The sequence below is a fragment of the Anas acuta genome, chromosome 3, assembly GCF_963932015.1.
Source record: "Anas acuta chromosome 3, bAnaAcu1.1, whole genome shotgun sequence".
Lineage (NCBI taxonomy): Eukaryota > Metazoa > Chordata > Aves > Anseriformes > Anatidae > Anas > Anas acuta.
In genome coordinates this window covers 59,152,243-59,175,482 of record NC_088981.1, presented here as the reverse complement: position 1 = coordinate 59,175,482, position 23,240 = coordinate 59,152,243, and the positions used below count along the sequence as shown (strand labels likewise).

Here is a 23,240-nt window from a genome sequence, read left to right as displayed (position 1 = left end):
ATTGACTACTTCATCTGTAGGATGGAAAGTTATCCATGCACCTTCACACCTTGTTATGCTGGAAGTCAGTCTGAATAAAGAAAATATGGGAAAGTTCATAAATTTTCATATGTAGGGAGAAATCAGCATCCCCACAGAGAGCTGCCTGGTACAAGCAAGCAAACACTCTCATGTCACTCATGTTCCCAGCCACAAGCACCAGCAGCGCTCTTGTGGGCAAGGGCCCTGAGGCTGGAGGTGGCTATCTGAAATGCAAGAATTACCCATTACTACAAACAGGAAATCTCCCCGCCAGGTAATACACGTGTGTATATACCTGTGCCAAACTCTACTCACCTAAAGAGGCAAGTGGGAGAATTAGCAAAGCTCTTAAACTGCACCTTAACTGGAGGGAAAAGGAGTCCATTGCAGGTGGAAAATATATATAGAGAGAGAGAACCTTGTATCCTCACATGGGTTCTCCTCCTGCCCAAATGTAAGTATCACCATTAGCACCAGCAGACCTCCCTTACCTCTCTGTGGTGCTGAATATAGGGATGGCAAAACTGGGCACTCCAGGAGTTCACCTCAGGGAAACCCACAGAGCCATGTTGGGCACAGAGCCACCACCTCCATACACCTCACCTGGGGGTCCTGCAGAGTTCTGTCACCTCCCCACCTACTTCTCCACCTCACTGTGAAATACCTTGTCATCTTGGGCCAGAAACACACGGATGATACACAGGCCTTTGTCTCCTATACACCAAACATATCTGGAAATCTCCTATTTCATCTAACACTAAGCCAAAATTATCACCTGAAAGAAAAACCAGCTCATTAAAAGTGAACCCAGACCAGACCCAGGTGGGTGAAGGAATTCATTTAATCCTACAAATTGTGTAATATCCTTTTGCTCTTGCTGAAAACTCCCCCAAATTAATGAAGTGTTTCACAGTTTCTTTTGTTCTTTCAAACAGAATTTGTAAATAGAATTATATATATTTTAAAAAATGGAGTAAAACATGCACTTACATAACTGTTCATTCACCTCCTAGCAAAATGAGTAACTGAGGGATTAAAACAATAAAACAAGGGTTCTGCTGCCACCATACGGTCATGGATACATGTAGGCATGTAAAACAGGAGCTTTAAAATAGAAATGTATATGCTTCTTCAGAATACATTGATTCATTAAGCTTATCATTTTTATGTGCTTCTTTAACTCATTTCCAGCTGAGGGTACTTGTATCAAGCCCATGATATGATTAAGTTCCCAGCCAGCCTGGTAGGTCTGCGCTAGGGCTGAGCTGGACCCAGAGATTTCAAGGTTCATTATGCACATGGGTGTCAGTCCTAAGATACCCATTATTTTCAAAAAGCCTCTTGAGAGAGAAAACTAGCTTTTCAGACGTCTCAGGGACCACATATCCAATGACTTACTCTGGAGTGAAACCTGAAAGAGCAGGTGAGACCCACTGCCACTCCAAGACTTTCAGAACAGTCCCTGGCATGGCTTACACAAGGACAGGACAATGGCATGGCTGTTATGCCAGTGACTCTTCCCACCATCAGGCACTTACAGAGAGCAAGAAGTAAGCACATACCAAAGAGGTAATTTAAAACACCTTATTGGCATTTTGATTGTTACTAAGGAAAGTGCAAATCTTTGCTTTGGCTTGGCCAAACTCTTGAAAGAAAAATACATCCTCTCTAGAAAACATGCTTTTGAAAGGTACACAATGAAGAAAGTTTTATGAAGAAACATAAAGGAATGGATTAGCATCAAAGGTCTAGATAGTACTCTAGACTGACTGAAACCACCTTTACAAGCCATTACTGCCCTGCATATCATAACTTCATAACTCTAAAAATATTATAGACATTATAATAAAATTGCATGTCCTATGAAGCCCAAAACTCTTCCTTTATTTTCTCTTTGAGGTGCAGATGAACAGAAATTTGCTACTCCATTCTCCCATGTCTCGTTAGTAGTAATTTTCATCATTTCTTTTGTATTTTAAAGGAGCATTTCTTTCCCAACAGTTCTGGAAAAATATTGCAACGCATAGTTATCTCTTCTCAGAATACAGGAGTTTATGAAACCCCATGCAGTATTGTGTGCTGTGAAACTCAGCTCAAAACTTGGAAAACAAACCACAAAAGGCTGCTGTAGAAAATTCAATAGCAACATAGTCATCTCAGCAGAGAAAAACATACATCTTAATTTATTTCTCTTTTTTATGGAATGTGAACAAGTTTATGAGATACTTAATTTTAAAAAGCTCTGTAAATGAATGGGGAATTTTTCCAGTGGTTTTATGTATTTGCGACAAATATTTCCAACAGCTAGTTCACAGAAGTCACTTCCAGCCTCTACTAATGAAGAATTATGCTGTCCGTTCTAGACAAATCAGTGTACAGGGATGTGAAAAACATCACCACTGAGACGAAGAACTGACAAAAAGCTGTAATTTCAGAACAGTTAGAGAACAAGTGTTAGGATGTTTCAACAATGTAATGTAAAACAAGTTATAATTAAAAAGTTTATTGCCTCTGTATATCATGAGAATATCATGACCCCGTGATTTCATACCACTTAATAGATTAAAGGTACTGCCTCAGGCATTCAGTGTGCAATAGCATTAATCTTTGTCCGACATCAGTGAAGTGTAAAATGGATTGGTACATGGAATGTACTATTTATAGTGGAAATGGGCTCATTCTCATTACAATATCAACCTCACAATGTACTTGTCTCTTTGTCCCTCAATGTAATTCACCAGACACAGGTACAGTTATGCATCATTTTTTCTTCTGCCTTAGAGGGAAAGATTTCTGAGACACGGTTACTCTGAAAAAAAATCTTACTTTAAGTTCAGTAAGATAGCCAAGCAATCTGGTTTAGGATGGGTTGATTGTGGAGTCCACACCAATCATCTCATCTATCATGAAAGACCACATTCAACATTACCATTTGGGGTGGTTATTTTCAGCTGTCATCGATGTTTCCTGAACAAATTTCAAGAAAAAGATGGCCACAACAGCAGTCTGTATTCCAGAAAACTATTTAAGGTAACACTAATTACTGTCATGTATTTTACCTTAAAATTCTTCCATTGACTTACATCAGTGCTTTATTGTGATGGTTTTGACCTCAGTGAAGAACTCATAGGAATCCTTTGCTCCCTCCCTTCCTATACCTGAGGCTTTCATCCCACCAAACGGCAAGTTCAGATCTCTAACAAGCCAGCAGTTGGTCCACACCAATCCGGACTGTAGCCTTCGTGCCACCCGATGAACGCGTCCTACATTGCTGGACCACACAGTGGCTGCAAGGCCATATTTCACACCATTGGCTCTTTCAACCACTTCCTCTTCTGTATCAAATGCTACCACACATGTCACAGGACCAAAGATCTCTTCTTGCATGCAACAAGATTCATCCCTGACTTCTGTAATAATGGTGGGCAACATGAAATAGCCTTTCTGGTTGCCAGCTGGGAGATCCAGGGAATCCACTCCTTCTCCGCAGAGGATTCTAGCCCCTTCAGCCTGGGCTCTCTTCACATAGCTCCTTACCTGAGGAAACAGCAGGAAAACATCATTCCTAAAGGATACAAGATTCTCAGAGTCCATCTCTCCAGTCTGGACAAACCAACCAGAGTCCAGGAATATCTCTAATGGCATCACACTGCCATTACTTCCTTTCTAATGACAGAGGGTTATTCCCCAACTTTTGTTGTTATGTTCCTGTAAAAACCTAGCAGGCATCACTGTCAGCCCTTCAGTAAGTATTCTCAAAAGAGTAGGACCCATGGTGAAAATACAAGTGGTCCCTGAACATCCCTCCCTTTTTCCAGGAGCTTGGGCAATTTGCCATGTATCTTGTGCCGTGGTTCACTCATTTACTCTGAGTGATCTGTAATATTTTTTGACTTCACTGGAAGGCTTATTAAAAGTTTACACACCAATAGAATGATGAAGCCATGATGAAGTCTACAGAAAATCTCATTAATATAGTTATTTCCATGACTGTTGTTATCATTATGGTTATGTTGTTATCATTGGTTATGAACATCTTCTGGTCCAAAATCATTGCCTCATTTATCTCCCTATAGAAAACCACAGAGATACCACTGCGCTTCTTTCTCTTTTTCTTTTCTTAAGCACCTTTGTAGGTTAGACTCGGAAGTCCTCTGTGGTACCACAGACAGAGGACCTCAAGCAGTGGGCATTCCTACCACTCTACTTCACAATAGGCTGGTGAATGTGCCAAGGCCTCAGGAAGAGGTTTGTCTTTCTCTCTCAGTCTGCGGTTTTCTGGAAGCTTCTTGTTTATACTGATCGTGTCAGATAGTTTGGGGACATGAGTATCTGCTGAACTCTGTCTAAGACCACAAAAAATCATTTCATGTAAGCCACTGAAGCAGACAGCATTTAATTGTGCACTCTCAGCTCTCTACACCCATGCAATTCCGAATTCCTGCTGACATTCCTAGGCAACTGCACTTGCAGCCACCAGAATGTGCAGAGTGTTATAAAAATAAAACTTGTACCTCAGCCATTAACTGATGAGGCAAATAAGTGATCTCAGCAAATGCAATATTAAAATACATGAAAATGTTGCTGAGCTGTAACATTGGTCAGTATAAATTCATGACTTGGGCATACCCGTTTTGACTTATTTCACTTCAAATGGGAAATCTTTTATTTTAAATTATTTTCCCCATTCAGTTGATTTTTCCAGAGTAATCATGTTATCCCAGGGCACAGCCAACAGAAACTTTACTAAACAAATACCTTATATTGGCTTTGAATCCTAATCCCTCGCATCTAATCTTGGAGAGGACATGGCATATACCTCTAAAAACACCTTTTGTAATGCACTAAAAGATGAGATAAGATCAAGTAAACTCCATGTAACATTACCTTTTCTAGATGCTCTTTACTTATTAGTGCTCCCATGTTGACTGTAGGATCTGAGGGGTTCCCAACCTTCCACTTCTTGGCCTCTGCTACAAACCTCTTCACAAACTCACTGTATATACCCCTCTGAACAAAGATCCTGGAGGTGCAGAGACAGATTTCACCCTATCAAAACAAGCAAACAAAATCAGTTCATATTACATTGTACAACTCACAGGTTTTAAAAGTTAATTCTCACAATAAGATTTGGTTCCCTGCAGCCTCAGGAGTGCAAGCTACAATCACCAACACTGCAAAGCAGGATTTTTCCCAGATCAAAAAGGAAGACAAAAAAAAAAAAAAAAAAGAGAGAGTACAGTAATAACAGGATTGTTCAGTCACTTACTAACCCAAGCAGATCTGATTTTTTCATTGATTACATGCCATCTTCCCCAACATTTTTCATAGAAAATGTGATTTCCATTTCTGAATGATCTTTCTCTTCCTTCCCTTCCTTCCTGATGCCAGACTATTTTTTTTCTGAATGCTAGCCCTGATGTGATTTCATGGTTTTGGTGATCTCTCCTGAGGATGGTGAAGAAGAAATGGGAACACTGGTAGAATCTGGGGGAAGTCTCCTAATTAAATTCCAACAAAAGTTTTCCACTTAACTTGCAGGAAGGAATTTAAAGCAACTGCTTCCTGGGGGGATAAACAATATATCTATTTTGAGAGAGATAAGGCTACTTTGTTACCTCTTATGGAGAGCCCTAGGAAGAGCACCTCATTATTTTGTTTCCCTGTTTGTGGAATAATGAAAATATTTTCATATTTTTCCACTTGGGGTTTGCTCATAACAAAGAATCTGGAAACAGCCCTTGACAATTTAGGGTTTGGATTCAAAAGTACAGGCACATGTGCTCACTCTCAAACACACATAGACCACCTGCTGCAAATGCAGAGTACAGAGGTGAGAGGCACCTGGTTGGCGAAGCTGGACCGCAGGGTCGTGGGGATGCATTGGCTCAAGTCAGCGTCATCGAAGACAATTGCAGGGTTTTTGCCTCCCAGCTCCAGAGAAAGCTTTTTGCAGTGTGGGGCACTCTTCTCCGTGATCCGCTGGGCTGTGAGCGTGCTTCCCGTGAAGGAGATGAGGGGCACGTCGGGATGGCAGACGAGGGCTTCTCCCGCCTTGGCACCCGTTCCAAACACCACGTTCACTACCCCGTGGGGCATCCCTCATGGGAAGAGAGGCACAAAGTGATCACACCCTTTCCCTTGCTTTGTAGATTTCTTTTGTCTATGTTTTGTCCTTGGCGTTCAAAAATTACTAGTGACAAAGACTGACCCTCAACTTAGGCAGGGGCTGACATGCATAGTCACGGGTTAAACAATAAAACCCATTCCACTCGTCAGTTTGCCTGACGTTCATCATCAGTATCTCAGTTTTCATTTATTCTGTAATAGGGAAAAAGCAGTTTTCCTCCCATTTTTTTCTAAAAAGCACACCAAATGCAACTATGAGAATCACCAAGGGCTGATTCTCACCATCTCCCGCTCTTGCAGTTCCTCTGCTGGCATAACGGACATAGGAAATTCTCAAGGGGAGAGCAGGAGTGGGGAGGGAGACATGGGAAGACTTTTTCATGAGAAGATAGTGGAAAAAAATAGGGAAATAGCTGGGGTGGACAGATGGAGTAGTATGATCACAGGGAGAGCTTTTCACTCTCCAGTGCAATAATCAGTTGCAGTAGACCATCTTTCCCAATTTTTTTTAGAACTCCAATTTCTGCAACAGAAACAGTGCAGCAGGTCCACACAATTCATCCAGCCTAACACATTAAGGGACTTACCTGCTTTCTCCAAGAGTTTGCACATCATCCAAGCTGTAACAGATGTCATCTCACTTGGTTTGGCAACTACAGTATTTCCACATGCAATGGCAGGAGCTATTTTCCAGGTCAACAAATACAGTGGCAAATTCCAAGGACTGATTAAACCAGCTACAAGGAAAAAAAAAAATATATATATATATATAAATAAATAGAAATAAAAAGCAGGAGTTCAGTCTAATGGGATACAAAACTTTATCCTGTAACCTCAAGCAGTTATAAACCAGTTCAGATTTATGAAGGAAATTTGGATATGACTTGCATTTCCAGACAATTGCACAATAAAGCTGCAGCTAGAAGCAATTCTCACAGGCAGATAATTTTAAAAGATCTGTGCAAATGATCCTAAAAGTGATCAGCCATACTCTGAGTTTTGCTGTTTATTTGGGACAGAATCATATTCACAACCGCTTTTCAGGGTTTTCTAGGAACATTATGGCAAAGCCATAAAAACTATTTACGTCAACTGGTCTGTGGTAACATTCTGTGTTAGCCTAGATCACTCTTGCTTTATGCTACTCTTTGGAGACTTGGAGACTCTTTTTTTTTTTTTTTTTTTTTTTTTCCTGATAAATTTTGGTCTAACTTATGAGTGCCAAAGTTTATCAATGTGCTAACTGCTGTTTCCACAAATTGCTGAATTACCAGATTTTTTTTTCCTTTTCAGTAACTGCCCTTGGGAATACTTCTACTTTGCATAATAAAAGAAAATGGAAGGAAAAAAATATCTGTAAGTGTTCGGTGTGACTGCTCATAAAAGCCACAGCAGGATTCCTCACAGTTTGACTGAGCAGATATAGGAATGGGTCTTCAGAAAGAGTGAATTTTATGAGCAATTTCACCAGATTTCTTGTTTTCCATTGCTCACAAAAACTTTATAAGGGGTCCTCTAGCTTAGCCACTTTTTTTTTTTTTTTTTAAGCAATTTAAACGTGAATTTGGAACATTTATACCTAATCATATAAAATTAATAATGGAGTCCTCGCCACTCCATCGCTCGTAAAGTGGGCCCAGGCACTTTGTGAAGCAAGAGCAGCATCTAGTGGCCCAGCAGAGCAGCTCCCCGGCTCGAAGCCCCCCGTGCCCCGGCTGAGATGTGGCGTTGCGAGCTGCTGCTGCACTTCAACGACAAAGTATCATAACTGGATTTACATGGGGTGGCTCCGGATCTAGCAGCCAAGTCATGTTTAGCACGCGGCCAGGAAACAATAAGTGTTAGCTTTAGGAAAAAAAGTCATCTCCCAGTTGTCTGAGGCAGGCACTGCCCAGTTTTCGGGGTTTCAGGAGCATCGTACCAACTCCCACAGGCTCCCGTGAGGTGTAGTGCACGCAGCCCATGCTTGCCATCTCGGTGCACTCTGTGGTGTGATGGAGGATGGATGAGGCAAAGAACCGGAGGTTGTAAACGGCCCGGGGGATGTCCACTGTTCTAGCAAACGTAATAGTTTTTCCTGAAACAAAACCAAGCACAGTGCTGTGTTATTACAGGCAGTAAATAGCTCCTCTAAACACCACTGTGCCCAAGCACCCAACTAATCCCCAGCACAGCATAATCACCATCAATAACGGCTCCCCTGTAATATTGCATCACAAATATGTAACAGCTCAAGTCAACACTTTGCAAGTCAGAGAAGCAAGACTTCAGATGCCACAGGAATCCCAGATCAGGGACTTCTACAAAATTCATGCACATCTACAACAGTTTGAACCAACAGCTCACAGCTAAAAATCTGGACCACGTCCTCTGTTCCAGTGCTCATCAAGACAATGTATTTGAGATGAACAGTTCACATTTTTACCCTGATCCTTCGACTCTGCTTGGGCAAATTCTTCCAGGTCATGTTCAATAAGGTCTGCCAATTTGTTCATGATCCGAGATCTTTCCAATGGACTTTTTGAGGACCAAGCTGGGAAGGCATCTTTGGCAGCTCTGACAGCAGCTTCCACCTAAAAAAAAAGCAAAAGAGCAGTGCTGAATATTAATGAAAGGCCTTAGAGAGAATATCAATCAATCAAACCTGCTCATATTTGGATTAATAATCCAAATCACATTGCTGGGAACACTGTATCTCTTCAGAGTTGTGACTATTGATAGATTCTCCATTTTCATTTTCTCAAGACACTATCCCATAACTGAAAAATGCTTTTGACCATTTCTTTTCTTGATACTGCATTTCACTCTAACTCTGGCTTTTCTCTAAACTTGCAGGCAACCCTCCAGGACTGGAGAAAGTGTCAGGCCAGTCACCTGGCACCAGCAAGCACCACTGGTCCAACCCATGCAGAATCTGGTTTCTCATGAGGGAAGGTACAAGAGTTGCCTGGAGCAAATGGAGCCTCAGTTTGAATGTCCACAGTTTGGCCTTGCAACACAGGATATAAGTGATGAAAGTAAGGGGTTGTGGAAGGAAAAGACTGCATGCCCTGCTAACCTCTGATTCCCTTTTCCCTTCACATTAGAAAGGAGCACTATTTATTTATTTTTAACTCTTGGGTTTTAGTTATTTCTCTCATTAAATACCTAGTGAAGTCTACAGATGTGAAAAAAAATATATATATATATACATATATATATATATATATCTTTATATGCATTTATATTGATGCTAGACATTAGCCAGATAAGACTACTGAAAAGGACCAGTGACTTACTGTGTGAGGTCAAAACTGCGGTTTGCAGTACTGGAAATATGAAATGTCTCCTTCCTTTCTCTCTTCCCTTTACCCATTCTAAATTTCCTCCCCCAACTGTCATAATACATTTATAACTGACATGTATTTCTGTCTGTCGATCCTCTGAAACTTGGGAAGAGTCCAGAAGGTTCACTTCCTTAAGCACAGGGAGCAAGAGCTTTGTGCACATGGTTAGTTTGCTCTCTCCTAGGAGAGAACTGCTGCTGAGGTGTTTTGGCTGGCAGCCGGCCTAAGCCTTCACGTCCCACTGCCCTTCTGCGACTCTGCTCTGCAGCACAGCTGGAGGAGGCACAGCACAAACACATTCACAATAGGTCTCCCTCCACCCCTGATGGAGCAGCAGTACTAAACATCAGCCCACCAGGCTGGCAGCAAAGTCTTGTGGCTTTTTTGTCACTGTTGTTTAAATCGGTTGAAAGCAGAAATGCTGAAGCACTAACAGGCCTACTCCTATTCTTACCCCTGCCGTCAGTGTGGTTCCAGTGTTCATCAATATGGTCATAAGCACTTCATAAATATAAATATATCATTTTACTATAAACACATAATATTTTATAATTATAGTAGAATAAATTATATATATTATTATATAAAATATATTTATATTTAAATATAAAACAATAGTGGCTGTTTTGCTGGTGTGTTTTGCCTGAGATATACATAGTTTCTGCATGGTCCTTCAGCCTGACTTTTCTGAATACTGGCAGAATACCAGCACTTTTCTAAAGCAGAATAGGCTTAAAACAATTAAAATTCAACTGAAAGCACTCTCCCTCATCAGTCTTTTTCTCTGGGCACTTAAATTAGTTACCTGGGTCTATTGATTTATAAGTGGGTCCTTCTGGATGCTGTTTACCAGTCTCCCAGATTGCTAAAATGGCTACCAACACCCTTACATATTTTAATTAAATGCACTATTTAACCAACTTTTGATTATATATCACTAAATTGCTTCTACTGCCTAATGTATGTATCAAGGTGGGCTTTTAGCCAAAGCTTAGTTGGTTTCCCATCATTTTTGCTCAAAAATTTCTTCAGCTTTGTGTAACCTAACCAAGTCATTAACCAGGAGGATGTCCATGTAATATAAATTAGATGATTCTGGCCCCCACTAATGTCACAGCATTGGAAATGCACAGGAGAATTTATAGTTTTCCTCAAAATAAGAGACAGAGTTTGAGGGACAGGATGTTAGTGGTCTGGAGGCCAGGCTGGGAGATAAACCAGCTCAGGCAAGGTCATACAGATCATTGGCCAAGCCCACAAACCCAGACTCTACCCTTTTGATTGTAGTTCAACCACCAAGCTGCTGGAGTAGGGCCAAAGCAGGCCTGGGAAAGGGGAACTGCAGCTTCTGGAGTGAGTCAGGTGTGGAGGGCAGGCTACCCTGAAAAGGTTCATCCTCTGTGAAACGATACCACCTTCACTAATTAACTTGTTCTTCCACCCTCCCGTCATTAGGTGCCATTGTGGTGCTGCTTCTCATCTGTCCTCTCCTCTGCTGTCTTTTCCACCTGGTGCTGCAATGCTCCAAGAGAGGCTGGTGTGAAGGTAAGGCTATCTGCATTTTTAAACCCTCCAGCAAGTTTAAAAGGAAGAAGTCACATTTTCACGGACAGCAGAAGATAAAATTAGCAAAGGAAGGAATGAAGTGACAGTAGACTAGTCTAAAAAAACAAAACAAAAAAAAAAAAAAAAAAAAAAAAACAGAGGGAAAAAACAAAAGAAAAAGAAAAAAGGCTCATACAGAAGTAGTAAGAGGGAGCAGCCACCTAGTTTGACTCGCAAAAAGAAGTGAAGAAATTCAAGCCATAAAGAAGACATGCATAAGAATTCAGCTATGAACTTGTGTCTGAAACACTTCCTTCTGCTTTTCTCTCCTGCACAAGAAAAAGGCAGAAAGAACACACTTTAAAGCTATCATAAAAGGTTCACATCAAAATACCCAAAACTGCCCTGAGGAGGACATTATATATGCATTCCCCAAGGTACGATGCATAAGAGCGAGATTCTTTAAAGAAATTTTTTTTTAAGAGATTTTTGCCAGGCCTAATTAGCAATCATCAGCCTGTCTTTTGGAGATGCAGGGCACTTGTGCAGCCTGCATCGTGGTTCTGGCAGAAACCAGCTCACCTGGCCCCTGCAGCTGACCTGGTGTTGAATACCATGGCCAGCAATGGGTTTCCCCTCTGTCTCCATTCTGTGTCCTAACTTTCCACTAAAACCAACCACAAAATCTCTAACAGGATATTGAGCCTTACGAGAAAAACATGAATTCTTCATTGAACCTGGACTTAGATGCTTATTTTGAAATCTCTGGATATCCTCTAAGCAGTCTGTGATTGCACTTTCTCCTCCAGCACATTCCACTAGTCACCAGTGGATGCCAGCTCTGCAAAGCCCAATCTTTTTATATAGCTGTCTGAAGTCAGGAGTATAGCACTTGCTGACTTTACAGGACCCAAACACTATGCACAATCCCCAAGCTGAAAGAGAAACGCCATTGTTCTTCACATATATTTGAACTACAGCTCCAGCATGGCCAGTAGCCTAGTTTGGTTAAGTTGTTCTGGCATTCTCACATCTCTCTTATTTTTATGATTCTGCAAACAGGAAGATTTGCACCTGCACATCAAAGAGAAGTCTTTTCAGGCATAGTTAAAGGTTAGAGTGAACTTACACAGATGTATTCTAGCAAACCCAACCTGTTACACTTTAACCCTTGGTCATCAGCATCTAGCAAATATTTACTCAATTGAAATTACAGTGCAAAGGTTTCTGCTGAAAGAAGCAAGATGTCAACAGGGATGAAATGCAAGTGGAGGAAACAGGTACACACAGTAGAAGTTTGTTTTTTTTTTTAAAATAAATGTTTTGAAAATGAAAATGCTACTAGTCACTACTAGTGACTGTTTTCCAAGTCTTTGAGCCTTTTGCATTATATTATCTTTTCCAGTTGTTTCTTTCCATGCCAAACCTGAAGCAATATGGTAGACACTTCTAGGTCCCTTATAAAGCAGTAGCAATGAAACTGCAGATCACCCAATAAACGTTATGTTACCCTTCCACACTAGAATACATTCAGGGTACCCAGAGATATTCATCCCATCAGAGAGCACGGGTCTAGGAAGCATTACGTTGTTGCAGAGGACAGGCTGCTTCATGAGGAAATGTACACTCTCTGCAGCTTTTTTTTTCTTCTTTTATGACACTTCAGGGGAAGAGCCAGAATGCCAAAATCCTTTTAAGTGACAACTGCAAACGATCAAGACACAAACGTAGAACACTGTATACAGTGCCTTTAAGTTTGTTTACATTGGCTTAGGTTCTAGCCTGTAACTTTTTAATAGCAAAATTAAAAAAAAAATAAATAATAATAATAAAAAAAAACAACAGTATTTGCTGCCACAGCAATAAATTACACTGTTCACTGTTACAACACAATCAAGAACTTACTCTTTTAAACGTTGAAGTCTTCAGCATTTATTTTTTTGATCTCTCACCTTCCAACTTCTCCCACTCACAATACGCATTTAACATTTCTACCTCTCTGTGCCCTTGGATAGTACTCACCTCTTCCTTGCCACTGTCTGGCACCCTGCAATAGACATCTCCCGTGGATGGATTATAGGAGTCTATGTAGGAGGAACAGGGAACAAATTTGCCAGCTATAAAGTTTTCCAGCACTAAGAGAGCCTTTGAGTGAGCCATTGCTAGCTGCTTGCTTCATCAGCGATTTTTTCCTAAGAGGTGTCAATTTAGATTTGTAGTTCTGTAAGTATTTGCACAGCAAGTTTGAACTCCTCCCCTCTCTCTCCGTCTTCCCTGCATTGCTCTTTCATAAGTCAGATGAAACTCTGGCAACAACAGAAACAAAGAGTAAAGAGGGAAAATTCTTATTTCTGTGACTTCCCCCACCCCAGGAGCTGAAGCAGGGAGGCAGGATCAGATTAAGATCTATGAAGAGAGTTCCTCTCTCTTTGTGAGGGAAAAAAAAAAAAAAAAAAAGCACTGAAGAAAGGGAGAAAAACAGTTGCCTCACAGGAAAATTTCTCCCTGACTGTTTTTCAAGCTACAGTCTGCAGAAAGTCCTTCTGCAACAGCTATACAAAAAATAAATAAATAAATAAAATCAAGGTTCGAATACTTAGCCAGGGACTTACTCCTTCACATCAGTAAACAGAGAAAAGATGCTTGTACTAGCTTGTCTACAGCTCACGTTTACCGCTTTATCATCAGCACTTGTCCTTGTTACCTCCAAAACAATAGTTCTGCTAAGACACTAGATTTTAAACATAAGAAACTCAATATTTTCCTCAAACTAAGCAATACAAAGGGTCACTAAGCGAGTGACCCTTCAATTAAAAACAGCTGAGAAGCACAATCCTGCCTGGTACAGTTCACGGCATGTTGTCAGAAATCCACTCTTTGAAAAAGAACAAGACACCTGCTTTCATGTTTTGTCTTTCCTACCTATTCCATTGGAAAGTATCTTACTATAGAGAAGCCTGTTATATATAATTAAGTTTTGCTTCAACTTCCCAAGAACCTCAACTTTCCAGTAACAGCTGTCTCAAATATATTTTACTCCAAGAAAGAACGCTTAAGACTATCAAATGGCTCTAATATTGCACGTTATCTCTTTGCACTCCACACTTACTCAAACTGCTACATCCATATTGAAGAGCAGAATGCCTATTTCTTCTATGAAGAAAGGCTCAGAGAGGTGGAGATGTTCAGCCTGGAGAGGGAAGGCTCTGGGACGACCTTACTGCAGCTTTTCAATACTTAAAGGGGGCTTATAAAAAAGATGGAGAGCAGCTTTTGGCTTGGGCAGACAATGACAGGACAAGGGAGACTGGTTTTCAACTAAAAGACGGGAGATTTAGATTAGAGGTTAAGAGGAAGTTTCTCTCAGAGGAGAGGCACTGGAACAGCTTGCCCAGAGAAGTTGTGGATGCCCCCCGTGGCAGGGGGGTTGGAGCTAAGCAATCATTAAGGTCTCTTCCAACCCAAGCCATTCTATGATCACTAGAAGATTGTGGACATCTCAGTCAGCAGCCTAGCAAGGTTTTGAAACCTAGACCACTGCCAAGCCATAAAATTTCTTGTGGATCAACACAAATCTTGATTGAATGAAGGTGATATGGCTCTGTTGCTCAACAACAGATCTTCTATTTGTCAACCAATTGGAGCCTCTGGGGAAGGGTTCAAATCAGTGTCGAAAGGTAGCGCAGTCATGTTGAAACTGGATTAGGTAATATCTCTGGCTCTCCCAGGCTATGCAGGGGGAAAGCTTTTCTGCAGTCACAGAATACAGAGTAGCAAAATTTATGGCAACTATGTGTGAGAAGGGTTATCAGAGGTTCATTCCATATCACACTTCCTTGTCTACAAGCAGCAAGGAACATACCAAAGTCTTAAAACGGAAGACACATTCTTCTGCTTGCAGTACCTCAGAAATAAACTGACGTAAAATCAACCTTCACATTTTCTAGGACTGAACACAAGTTCAAGTGGAACAGGTTCAAAACAGGAGCTTGGCAGTATGCACTTCTAGAATCTTACAAATGCACTGAAACATTCATGATTGACATGTTGAAACTGCTGCATATTTAAACGCAATTTCTGGACAATGAGAAGATGTACTAAGTAGTGATATATCATAAGCTTCAGTTTCGGCAATAACAGTTTTCAGGTATTCATTTGATTTGGCATTATTCATTTGCACATAAAGAATCTCTTGATACTTCTACAGACATGCATGCAGCAAGGAATAAAATTTATATATGTGGTCAAGTATATCAAATACCTACTGAACTGGGGGTAAAGCATGCAGTTACAAAACAGGTTGCCTTTCACTTGTGTGGAAAGAGTAGGTATGAACCAGCACAAATGCATGATTTTGAACAAAATAACAATCATAGCTTTCTTGTGTTTACTATGCAGAACACAGCTTTACAGGCTTCAGTTAAACCAAGTGACTGATGCATTCAGTTGAGTACTCTAGTTCTTCCCCCCACACTGTGATCTAACCAGAGTTCTTTCCATGCTGCAGCTGTGTACATTTCCAGGAGTTCCTGAGGACCTCTCACAAAAAAAACCCACACACCTTCCGAACTGTGGTAAAGGGGAGTTGACCCAAGTTTATTCTGGAGATGGCAGAAGAACTCTACAGAACTCTCATCAGTTGGGTGGCTTCACCTGCCCTCTGCCTGAAAAGTGGGAAGGAGTTATAGGTTTCAGTAACCAGAACAAGCTGGCTTCAGCATATATCTCAAGATTAAACTCCCAGCTTTTGTTCAAAAGAGTACTATATCTGGGTGAAAAGGACGTATACATACAGCAGCTGCACTAAGAAGAAGCGGGAGAAAAGCTGAAATTATTTCCAGAGAAAGACAAGCCACTTGCCAATCTTGCATTTTAGTTTGAAAGTTTACATTGAAATTTATGAATTAGGGAAAGCAAAGAAAGATGTAAAAGAATTTAGAAGTGCTTCAATAAGAAAAAAAAAAAACAAAAAACAAAGAGTCAAAATTATGCTCTAAGTTATTTATTAATTTTACATTTTAAAAAATAAAATTAGCCAATGTTGGCACAGCTTCCACTACACAGCAAAAGAAACTCTTTTTTTTTATTTTTTTTAAATAAGTTTTGGGACAGGAAAAACAATCCTGGGACAACACTACATGCCAGTCTCTTGGAACCAGAGTAGATAGTTCTTTTTTTCCCTGAAAATGCATTCAATTCAAACCTCAAAATATATTAGACCAATAAAGTTACTTTACTGAATTAATGTGCAGCAAAAAAAGCAAATCAAAGAAAACATGTAAACAATTTATGTCTGGAAGTAAGAAGTTTGTTTTGTGATGATTCACCACTTTTTTTCAACTTTCTAACATTTTTCCATCAAGCTCTTTAAGGGGTAAATTCCACATGGAGTAATACACGGACTCTTGTGATCACTAAGTGCAACATTAGCAACTTCTTGTCAGTTGGCGTCTTGTTCTGTAATGGGAGAGACTGATGAAGGGCTCCCCAGAAGTCTAACACAAAGTAACTTTTGTCACCATCTTCTATCCCCAAATTAATTGCACTTGTTCCTTCAGCTGAAGTAACTGGATTCTTAAACAGATGTTTGGTTATCTGATTGCATTTTGGTTGGATTATGGAAGTCCTGGCACCACTGTCATTCTTTAATCTAAAAATAAAAGCAAATGAAAGAAAAACTGGTGAAAAATGAAGTACTAATTGTAAAATGATCACCTCTTTTTAACATGGTACTGTTAAACATGCGAAAAATAACAACTTTTGCTCTGAAATTCTCTAGAACAAGTTTACAAGGACTAAAACAGTTAATATCTAAACAACAGTTTAGTCCCCAGTTCCACAAATACCAGACATCATAGATCTAAGTATCACCCTACTCACTTCAAAATACAAGTTAGTAATAATTACAAGTTCAAATTAGTAAGAGGGGGGGGGGAGGGTGAGAGAGAGAAAGAAGCCCTCATTCTGGATCCTACTTAAAACCAGATACCATTAAAGCATCATAAAGCAGAGAGCCTCTGGCAGACCAGAGAGAAGCCCAAAATTTTCAAGCTCTAATTGCACATTTTGACATTAAGCGACTTAGCTTTAAGTGTCAGTACCAGAACTTGGTTAATGTGACTAAATTTCTCTCCCTCAGGTCTAGAATTAGAATTTAAATCATAATTTTAAGATCATAGCAATATTTTTTTTACATGACAGATAAAGGGACATTTTTATTTTTTGCTCCTAATACAAGGAGCAAACTTCCATGTAAACTTCCCCACAACTTCCTCCCACTTACACGATTGGAAAAAGACTAATGTATACTAAAACTGTGAAGAGCTATTTTTAGCTACTGAGAGGGGAAAAAACGTACAAGATTCAAAAGTTAGAAATAGATAATTTTGTTTTTTATTAATAAATCGAACATAACTATGGCAAGTTTTCCTTATACCTTTCTGAAGCCTGGCCTCTTTTTCAGCAAAATAAATTAACTTTTTAAAAGTTAAAGGGTGTAAAATCAACTTTGTCATAGTCATAAAAAATAAACGCTAAATGAAGTCAACACTATTCCTTTAGAGTACAGAAATTCCACTATAACAATGACATACCTCTGTGACAACTCCTGCAGCAATAGTTGAACCACTGTAGCGTAACATAAACCTCCCAAGCTCTTTAAAATCTTTATACAACTCTAGAGCAACAGGTCTTTGAGTCTGTAGTTCTATTAAAGCATTCTGGCCTTTGGTCAGGAACCTGAAGGTAAATATGGAGACAACTATTAGAAATATATGCATGTATAAATGAAAACAAGAATAGTGAGTAAATGGAAAAAAATAAACTTGTAATGCCAAAAGTATAACGATCGAACTTGATTTCAAGTGTAACCCACGGAACCAGACTGAAAACTCATTCATCTGGAGCACACTTATTAAAAAGGTATCTGATTTTAATTTTAAAGCTTCCAGAGAAGGTCATCTACTGCAACATTTAGAAAATTATTTAGGATTTAATTATCCCATTAGCACCTGGTTTTTACATCTAGGAGAAATCAGTCTTGTTTTAAACCCAAATCCTAACACTGAAGATCCAATTCATTATTCTGTGGAAGTCATGACTTTTCTTCCCATTACTTTTCAGTAACAGTCTGAGCCATGCTATTTCTGGAAAATGATTATTCTGATAATGTTGCATATATCAAACAACACCTCTATCCAAATACAGCTTTAAATAACAAGAGCAACGTTCCCATAGTTTAACTTGTATGGGAAGATTCTCTGTTTTTCTCTGATTGACTGTGTAGAAGAATTTACTTTAGAAAGTAACCCATATCCAGAATTGCAACAAGGTTCACACACTGTTTCAGGAAGAAAAGAGATAATTTTGTCATTTTATTTCTCAGGTGCTCAGCACTCATTAAGTGGGAATAAAGTTTTTCACTTTGAAAAGCACTCTGAAATCTAAACATGAAACAACTATAACAATGAAAGTATATTTTTATGTCCTTATAAACATATTATTGCTTCTTAATAGAACCTTCTTGCTACCAGTATGTTAACTAAAAATCAGCCCATTTCTTGTATAATCATTAACTATTTAAAACACTTACTTAGGCTTTTTCTTTGTCACTTCACCAGTGCTTTTGTGCAGGACACTCAATAATCTTCTAATAGTAGCAGGTTCACTTACGGTTTGATAGTGTAAAAGCACCTAAAAATATTTTTTCAATTATTAAATATTATAAAATAATCAGAAATCCTAGGTGTTAATACTTGAAAATATCAACTTTCTTTAAGAGCGATCTTTAAAACAAATTCTTATAGAAATCCTCTCACAGGAAGAGTTACTGTATTCGGGAACTTACAAAAGTAATTTCCTACACTTTGTGTTCTCTGCCAATATGACAAAAAGGTCATGTATTAGTTCATCATAACTACATTTTTCATTCTTCAGTGTTTTGCTTGTGTCATGTCATTGCAGTTGCGTAGCATGAACTGATTCCCCACCTCCTTACCCCCAAGGTATCTTATAATCAAATGCATCATTATAGTCCTATAGGGTACGTGCTTTCAAAAGAACAGACTAGCCTGACTGTGGTAGAACAACATGTTCTCTGAAATGCTTAGGTAGGGATCAGAAGTCAGTAAGAATGTGCATAAGCAACCCTAAAGCACCGTACATCCTCTTCAAATTGCAGGAAAAATGAGATTCTGCTTGAGGGAGGGAAGTACATCTGGACAATAAATGACTCTGTATTAGGGGGGTGTGGGAAAGAACGCAGAGAGGAAAAGCCCTGAGCAACCTGCAATGAAAGTAAGAATTTTCAAAGAGACTTACAGGGAATCCTTTAGTGATTGGAACCTCAATATTAAAAATGAGAATCCGAGCTCTGAATCGAGTGCAAACTTTAATGGGCTCCTTGGGATCACAAAATACACAGCCAACACTACGAGAAATGAGAACAAAATTTGACATCTTGATTTAGAAATATTAATTGCTTCACTGGAAAGAAAAACAAAGCAAAGACAACATTTTAACAGTAGCTTGAAAAAAATAATCAGGAACACTGTATTAAAAATTGTCACCTAATTAATTTCTATACAATGTCTATGCTGTTTTGTGGGCATGCATGAAGAGGTCTGTCTAGTTCAATGAACAATTACATCCATTGCTAATCAGTTTCTAAAAATGTCACCGTTTCCTGTGTGTAGGTACTTTGAAGAATTAGACTTTCATTCAGAGACTAATTGTTCCAGATCAACAGCATGAAATACCTCCAGGTGCTTAAAATTGCAGTGCTGCTGCCTGTAATTTAACCATTTTGTGAATAAATGAACATCATGATCTGGACTCTCAAAATTTAAGCTCTCTCAGCAGCACTCACTTCCAAAGAGCTTTACTTCTAATAAATTGAGTCACAAGAAGGCTGATGCCTTCGAGCACAGGAAGGCTCATTAAGGTAGACTAGACACAGCTTTTCAAGAGCAGCAAATTTTAACCATCTAAAATGAAAGAAAAAATTAATCCCACACAGATAGTGAGCTGCATGATTAAACCTACATATCAGATGTAATCTATTTGCATCAAAATCAAGAGGACTTAAAGTTGTACCTCTTCTTGACAAATCTATTACATCTTCAGAAGAGAAATGACATCAAAGAATTGAATCAAGCCTTTTTCTCCATTTACCAAAGAGAATCACTCACCATTGTGAAATAGAAATACAGAAAAACCCTACTTATTTTCTTTAAAAACAGAGTACAAATTTGCAAACTATCAAGACAAGGTGATTTCCAAACAGAAGCTTGAAAGTTTCATGTTTGAAGTCCAACAGGAATGTAAAAAAAACTGTACAAGTTATGGATCCAATTATCTAGCCTCAATAACAATTGTCACTTACCTAAAAGTTTAAGGCTTAGCGCAAAACCTACAGACTGAAATAGACACAAAATTATTTGCTGTGTCTCATTAAATATGTCAGGGAAAAAAAAAAAAAAAGGTCAACTAAAAGAAAAAGCATCTCAATGTGTTGAACGAAGTTTAGCACCAACTTGTCTTGTGAAGTTTTGCCTATTGGTATGCAATGGCAATTGTTTGGATGTGTTTTTTAGAATGATTTATGATTTCATAAGCTCTTCAAAAATCTTTTCTTTCATTTACTAATAACATTTATTTAATTCAGCACTTCAGATACCCAAGGAGACAGCTTAAGGAAAAAGGCTCTGAAGGCTGCCAGTGTCAGCACGACATACAACAGCTAACAGTATTCTTCTGAGGTTGCCGTTGTACATATAGCAGATGTTTCCAACGTTTGTACATGCAAGCCAGGTGATATGTATCACTTCGGTTTTAAATATCCTGGTAGCCACATCATTCTTCAAGTAAACCGCTGATTGTTAAGTGTAATAGTTATAAAGCTTTTCATTAAAAACAAACCGTTACTTAGACTGAAACTCCGTTTTGCTCACTTGATTTTGATGATATCCATGCCGGTCAAAGTGAGACTAACGTGATCTCCTGCTGCAGCCCAATCAACTGGTTCATCATGCAGTGTGATTCCTGGAAATGAGTAAGAACAGAACCTCACAGTGAAGTACCTAGGTTCTGGGCTACAAACAAACAGCTCTGTTTGGGCCATTTGTGCTTCATCAACCATTACTCATCAATTTTCAGTATGAATGGGTTGAGAGTAAAAGCTTATTAACTGAGAACACTGAGGAAGCATTTTTTCTTCCTTGGTGAGGACTCACTATTCTCTCACCCCACCCTGCACAATAACATGGCTTTATTTAAGCCAGAAGAGGGGACCTGGCACTTGTCACAGAGCGCAGATGACGCAGTCCTGAAAATGCCGTAGTACTAATATCTCCGTGCCTGCCCCACCCTTCCTTTGAGGCACATGCACACCCTAGACCGCATCTTTCATATACTTTAATGGTACTATGTCAACTTTCATTTACCTTAAGTGGGTTTGCTGACTCTTTCATAAAAAAGCGTAACAGATGCCTTTCGTTCACGACATCGCATCTATTAGAAAGCATCATTGAAAGTCATTTTATTCTGACTTCTATGTATTTTAAACATTTTAAAAGATACCCTGGCTGGTAGGTGAGGATAAAACTAATTATTCCCAATTAAACATTCTGAGGTTTTTGGTAGACACCAAGATTGATATTTCTCAGCAAAAAACACTTCAGAATTACTGCATACATTTTATAGACTCTAGTTCTATTTCACTACAGATTGTATTTATTTATTTGCAAATGTTTCCAAAAACACTTGTCAAAGCCATGCCAGAAAGCATCATTCAACTACAAGCCTGTTAAGTACTGCTTTTTAAACAGCGTTGATAATTATTTCACACGTATGTGTCATTCTCACAGAATGATAAACGAAGTACAGTTTCTTGAAAATGAAAAACTGAGATTCTAATGTGCACACTACATTAATATATTACAATAAATTAAATTCTCTCTTCTTTACAATAAATATAAATAATACATGCTTAATGAACTAACACTCCTTATCTTCACCCATATTTTAGCCATATGAGAGGGCGGAACACAAGAAAACCATAGACTTGTACCATTGGGGATTCTCAAACCAAATATGATCCCCCCCAAAATTTTTTCATGCCACTTCCCCCATTCCCAAAACTGTTGGGTGACTATAGCAGTGCAACACTTATTCTTATACACACTATGGTAACGTTCCTGTGCATTGCAAACAACAAGCATACAACAGTATAAACAGGCACACTGAAGAGCTGCTCAGATTAGCACTGAGCAAGCTGGTTCTGGAACAGAGCAGAATAGTGACAACAGCACACTGCTGAATTCAGGCAAATAGTTACCTATTCATTTATTATAAGGGCTTCATTTTTTACTCATTGATCCATGTAGAAAAATCGCAATTTTATCCTTCTGTTTGCATATAGAACAAAAACAGCTTTGCAGCACAAAGACAGAAAGCTAAAACAGGTGAACACTCAATATCTTGACCCAGCTATTTCTCTTTTCAGAAATCAAGTGTATTAAAATTTAAATCCAATTTCCTTCTCTTTTGTTGTTGTTCAGGACAATTATATCCTGAAAGTTTGTATATTAATGAAAGGATTAGTGACAAACCTCATAGAGCAAACAGCATAAAATTAATTCTTATGCTTTTTCACATCTAATTCATAAGATTCATTTCTAAAGGTTGTTCAGCATCTTCACACCTCCTAGCAGCAGTAACACTGCACAGCAAAGCTGAATATTAATGATTCCTGTACTGCATTTATTTATTTATTACAGATACTGCTGTAATTCAGAAGTTTTTAAAGTTTTCTTATAAAACAATGTCAAAATTATAAGACCATAACATCTGGAATATCTGTTATGGCAAAAAAAAGTAAAAAAAAAAACATGCAAGATTTTGCATACTTTTCATAGACATATTTATACAGACACAGTCACATCTAAAGAAATTCGTTTTATGCTTTCACATTTTATGTTTGACAGTTAGTATCAGTTTGACAGTCTGTTACCATTTCGGTAACTGCTTCTAGCCCAGTATGACCTGAAAGTAAACATGCTTCTGAAGACTGTACCTTTTGCAGTGCAAGTTTCATTAGGAGGCATTGCCAGAAGTCGTTCTCCAACTTGAATATAGCCTGCTTCTATTTTTCCAGTCACACAAAATCCTGATCCTTGGTCTGCAATAAACACAGTAATAATTTGAAACAACTTCATAAAG

At 38.9% G+C, this 23,240-nt stretch overlaps 2 protein-coding genes and 1 long non-coding RNA gene across 4 annotated transcripts in view; 1 reads left to right on the top strand and 2 right to left on the bottom strand.

Annotated features, from left to right (window-relative positions):
* Positions 1–2,177: 2,177 nt before the first annotated feature.
* Positions 2,178–13,255, bottom strand: ALDH8A1 (aldehyde dehydrogenase 8 family member A1). Of its 2 annotated transcripts, none has more exons than XM_068677357.1 (7): positions 13,044–13,255; positions 8,576–8,723; positions 8,072–8,227; positions 6,738–6,887; positions 5,866–6,122; positions 4,909–5,070; positions 2,178–3,558 (listed from the first exon to the last, which is right to left on the bottom strand). In XM_068677357.1, the coding sequence occupies exons 1-7, from the start codon at positions 13,179–13,181 to the stop codon at positions 3,106–3,108; spliced, it is 1,464 nt and encodes a 487-aa protein (XP_068533458.1). In that variant the 5' UTR covers positions 13,182–13,255; the 3' UTR covers positions 2,178–3,105. The 2 variants fall into 2 exon arrangements, with proteins under 2 accessions (XP_068533458.1, XP_068533459.1); XM_068677358.1 differs by lacking the exon at positions 13,044–13,255 and adding an exon at positions 12,927–13,027.
* Positions 10,772–15,700, top strand: LOC137854216 (uncharacterized). The gene is made up of 3 exons (XR_011095019.1): positions 10,772–10,838; positions 10,932–11,021; positions 15,529–15,700. It is a non-coding gene; the product is annotated as an uncharacterized lncRNA (long non-coding RNA).
* A 307-nt stretch (positions 15,701–16,007) lies between these two features.
* HBS1L (HBS1 like translational GTPase) overlaps positions 16,008–23,240 on the bottom strand; it is a 61,506-nt gene continuing 54,273 nt past the window's right edge. The window contains exons 13-18 of the mRNA XM_068677356.1: positions 23,095–23,199; positions 20,972–21,062; positions 19,341–19,449; positions 18,613–18,713; positions 17,615–17,759; positions 16,008–16,671 (exon numbers count right to left, since the gene is read on the bottom strand). Of these exons, the coding sequence (XP_068533457.1) occupies positions 16,660–16,671; positions 17,615–17,759; positions 18,613–18,713; positions 19,341–19,449; positions 20,972–21,062; positions 23,095–23,199 (563 nt within the window). The 3' untranslated portion in view covers positions 16,008–16,659. The remainder of the gene's footprint in view (positions 16,672–17,614; positions 17,760–18,612; positions 18,714–19,340; positions 19,450–20,971; positions 21,063–23,094; positions 23,200–23,240) is intronic.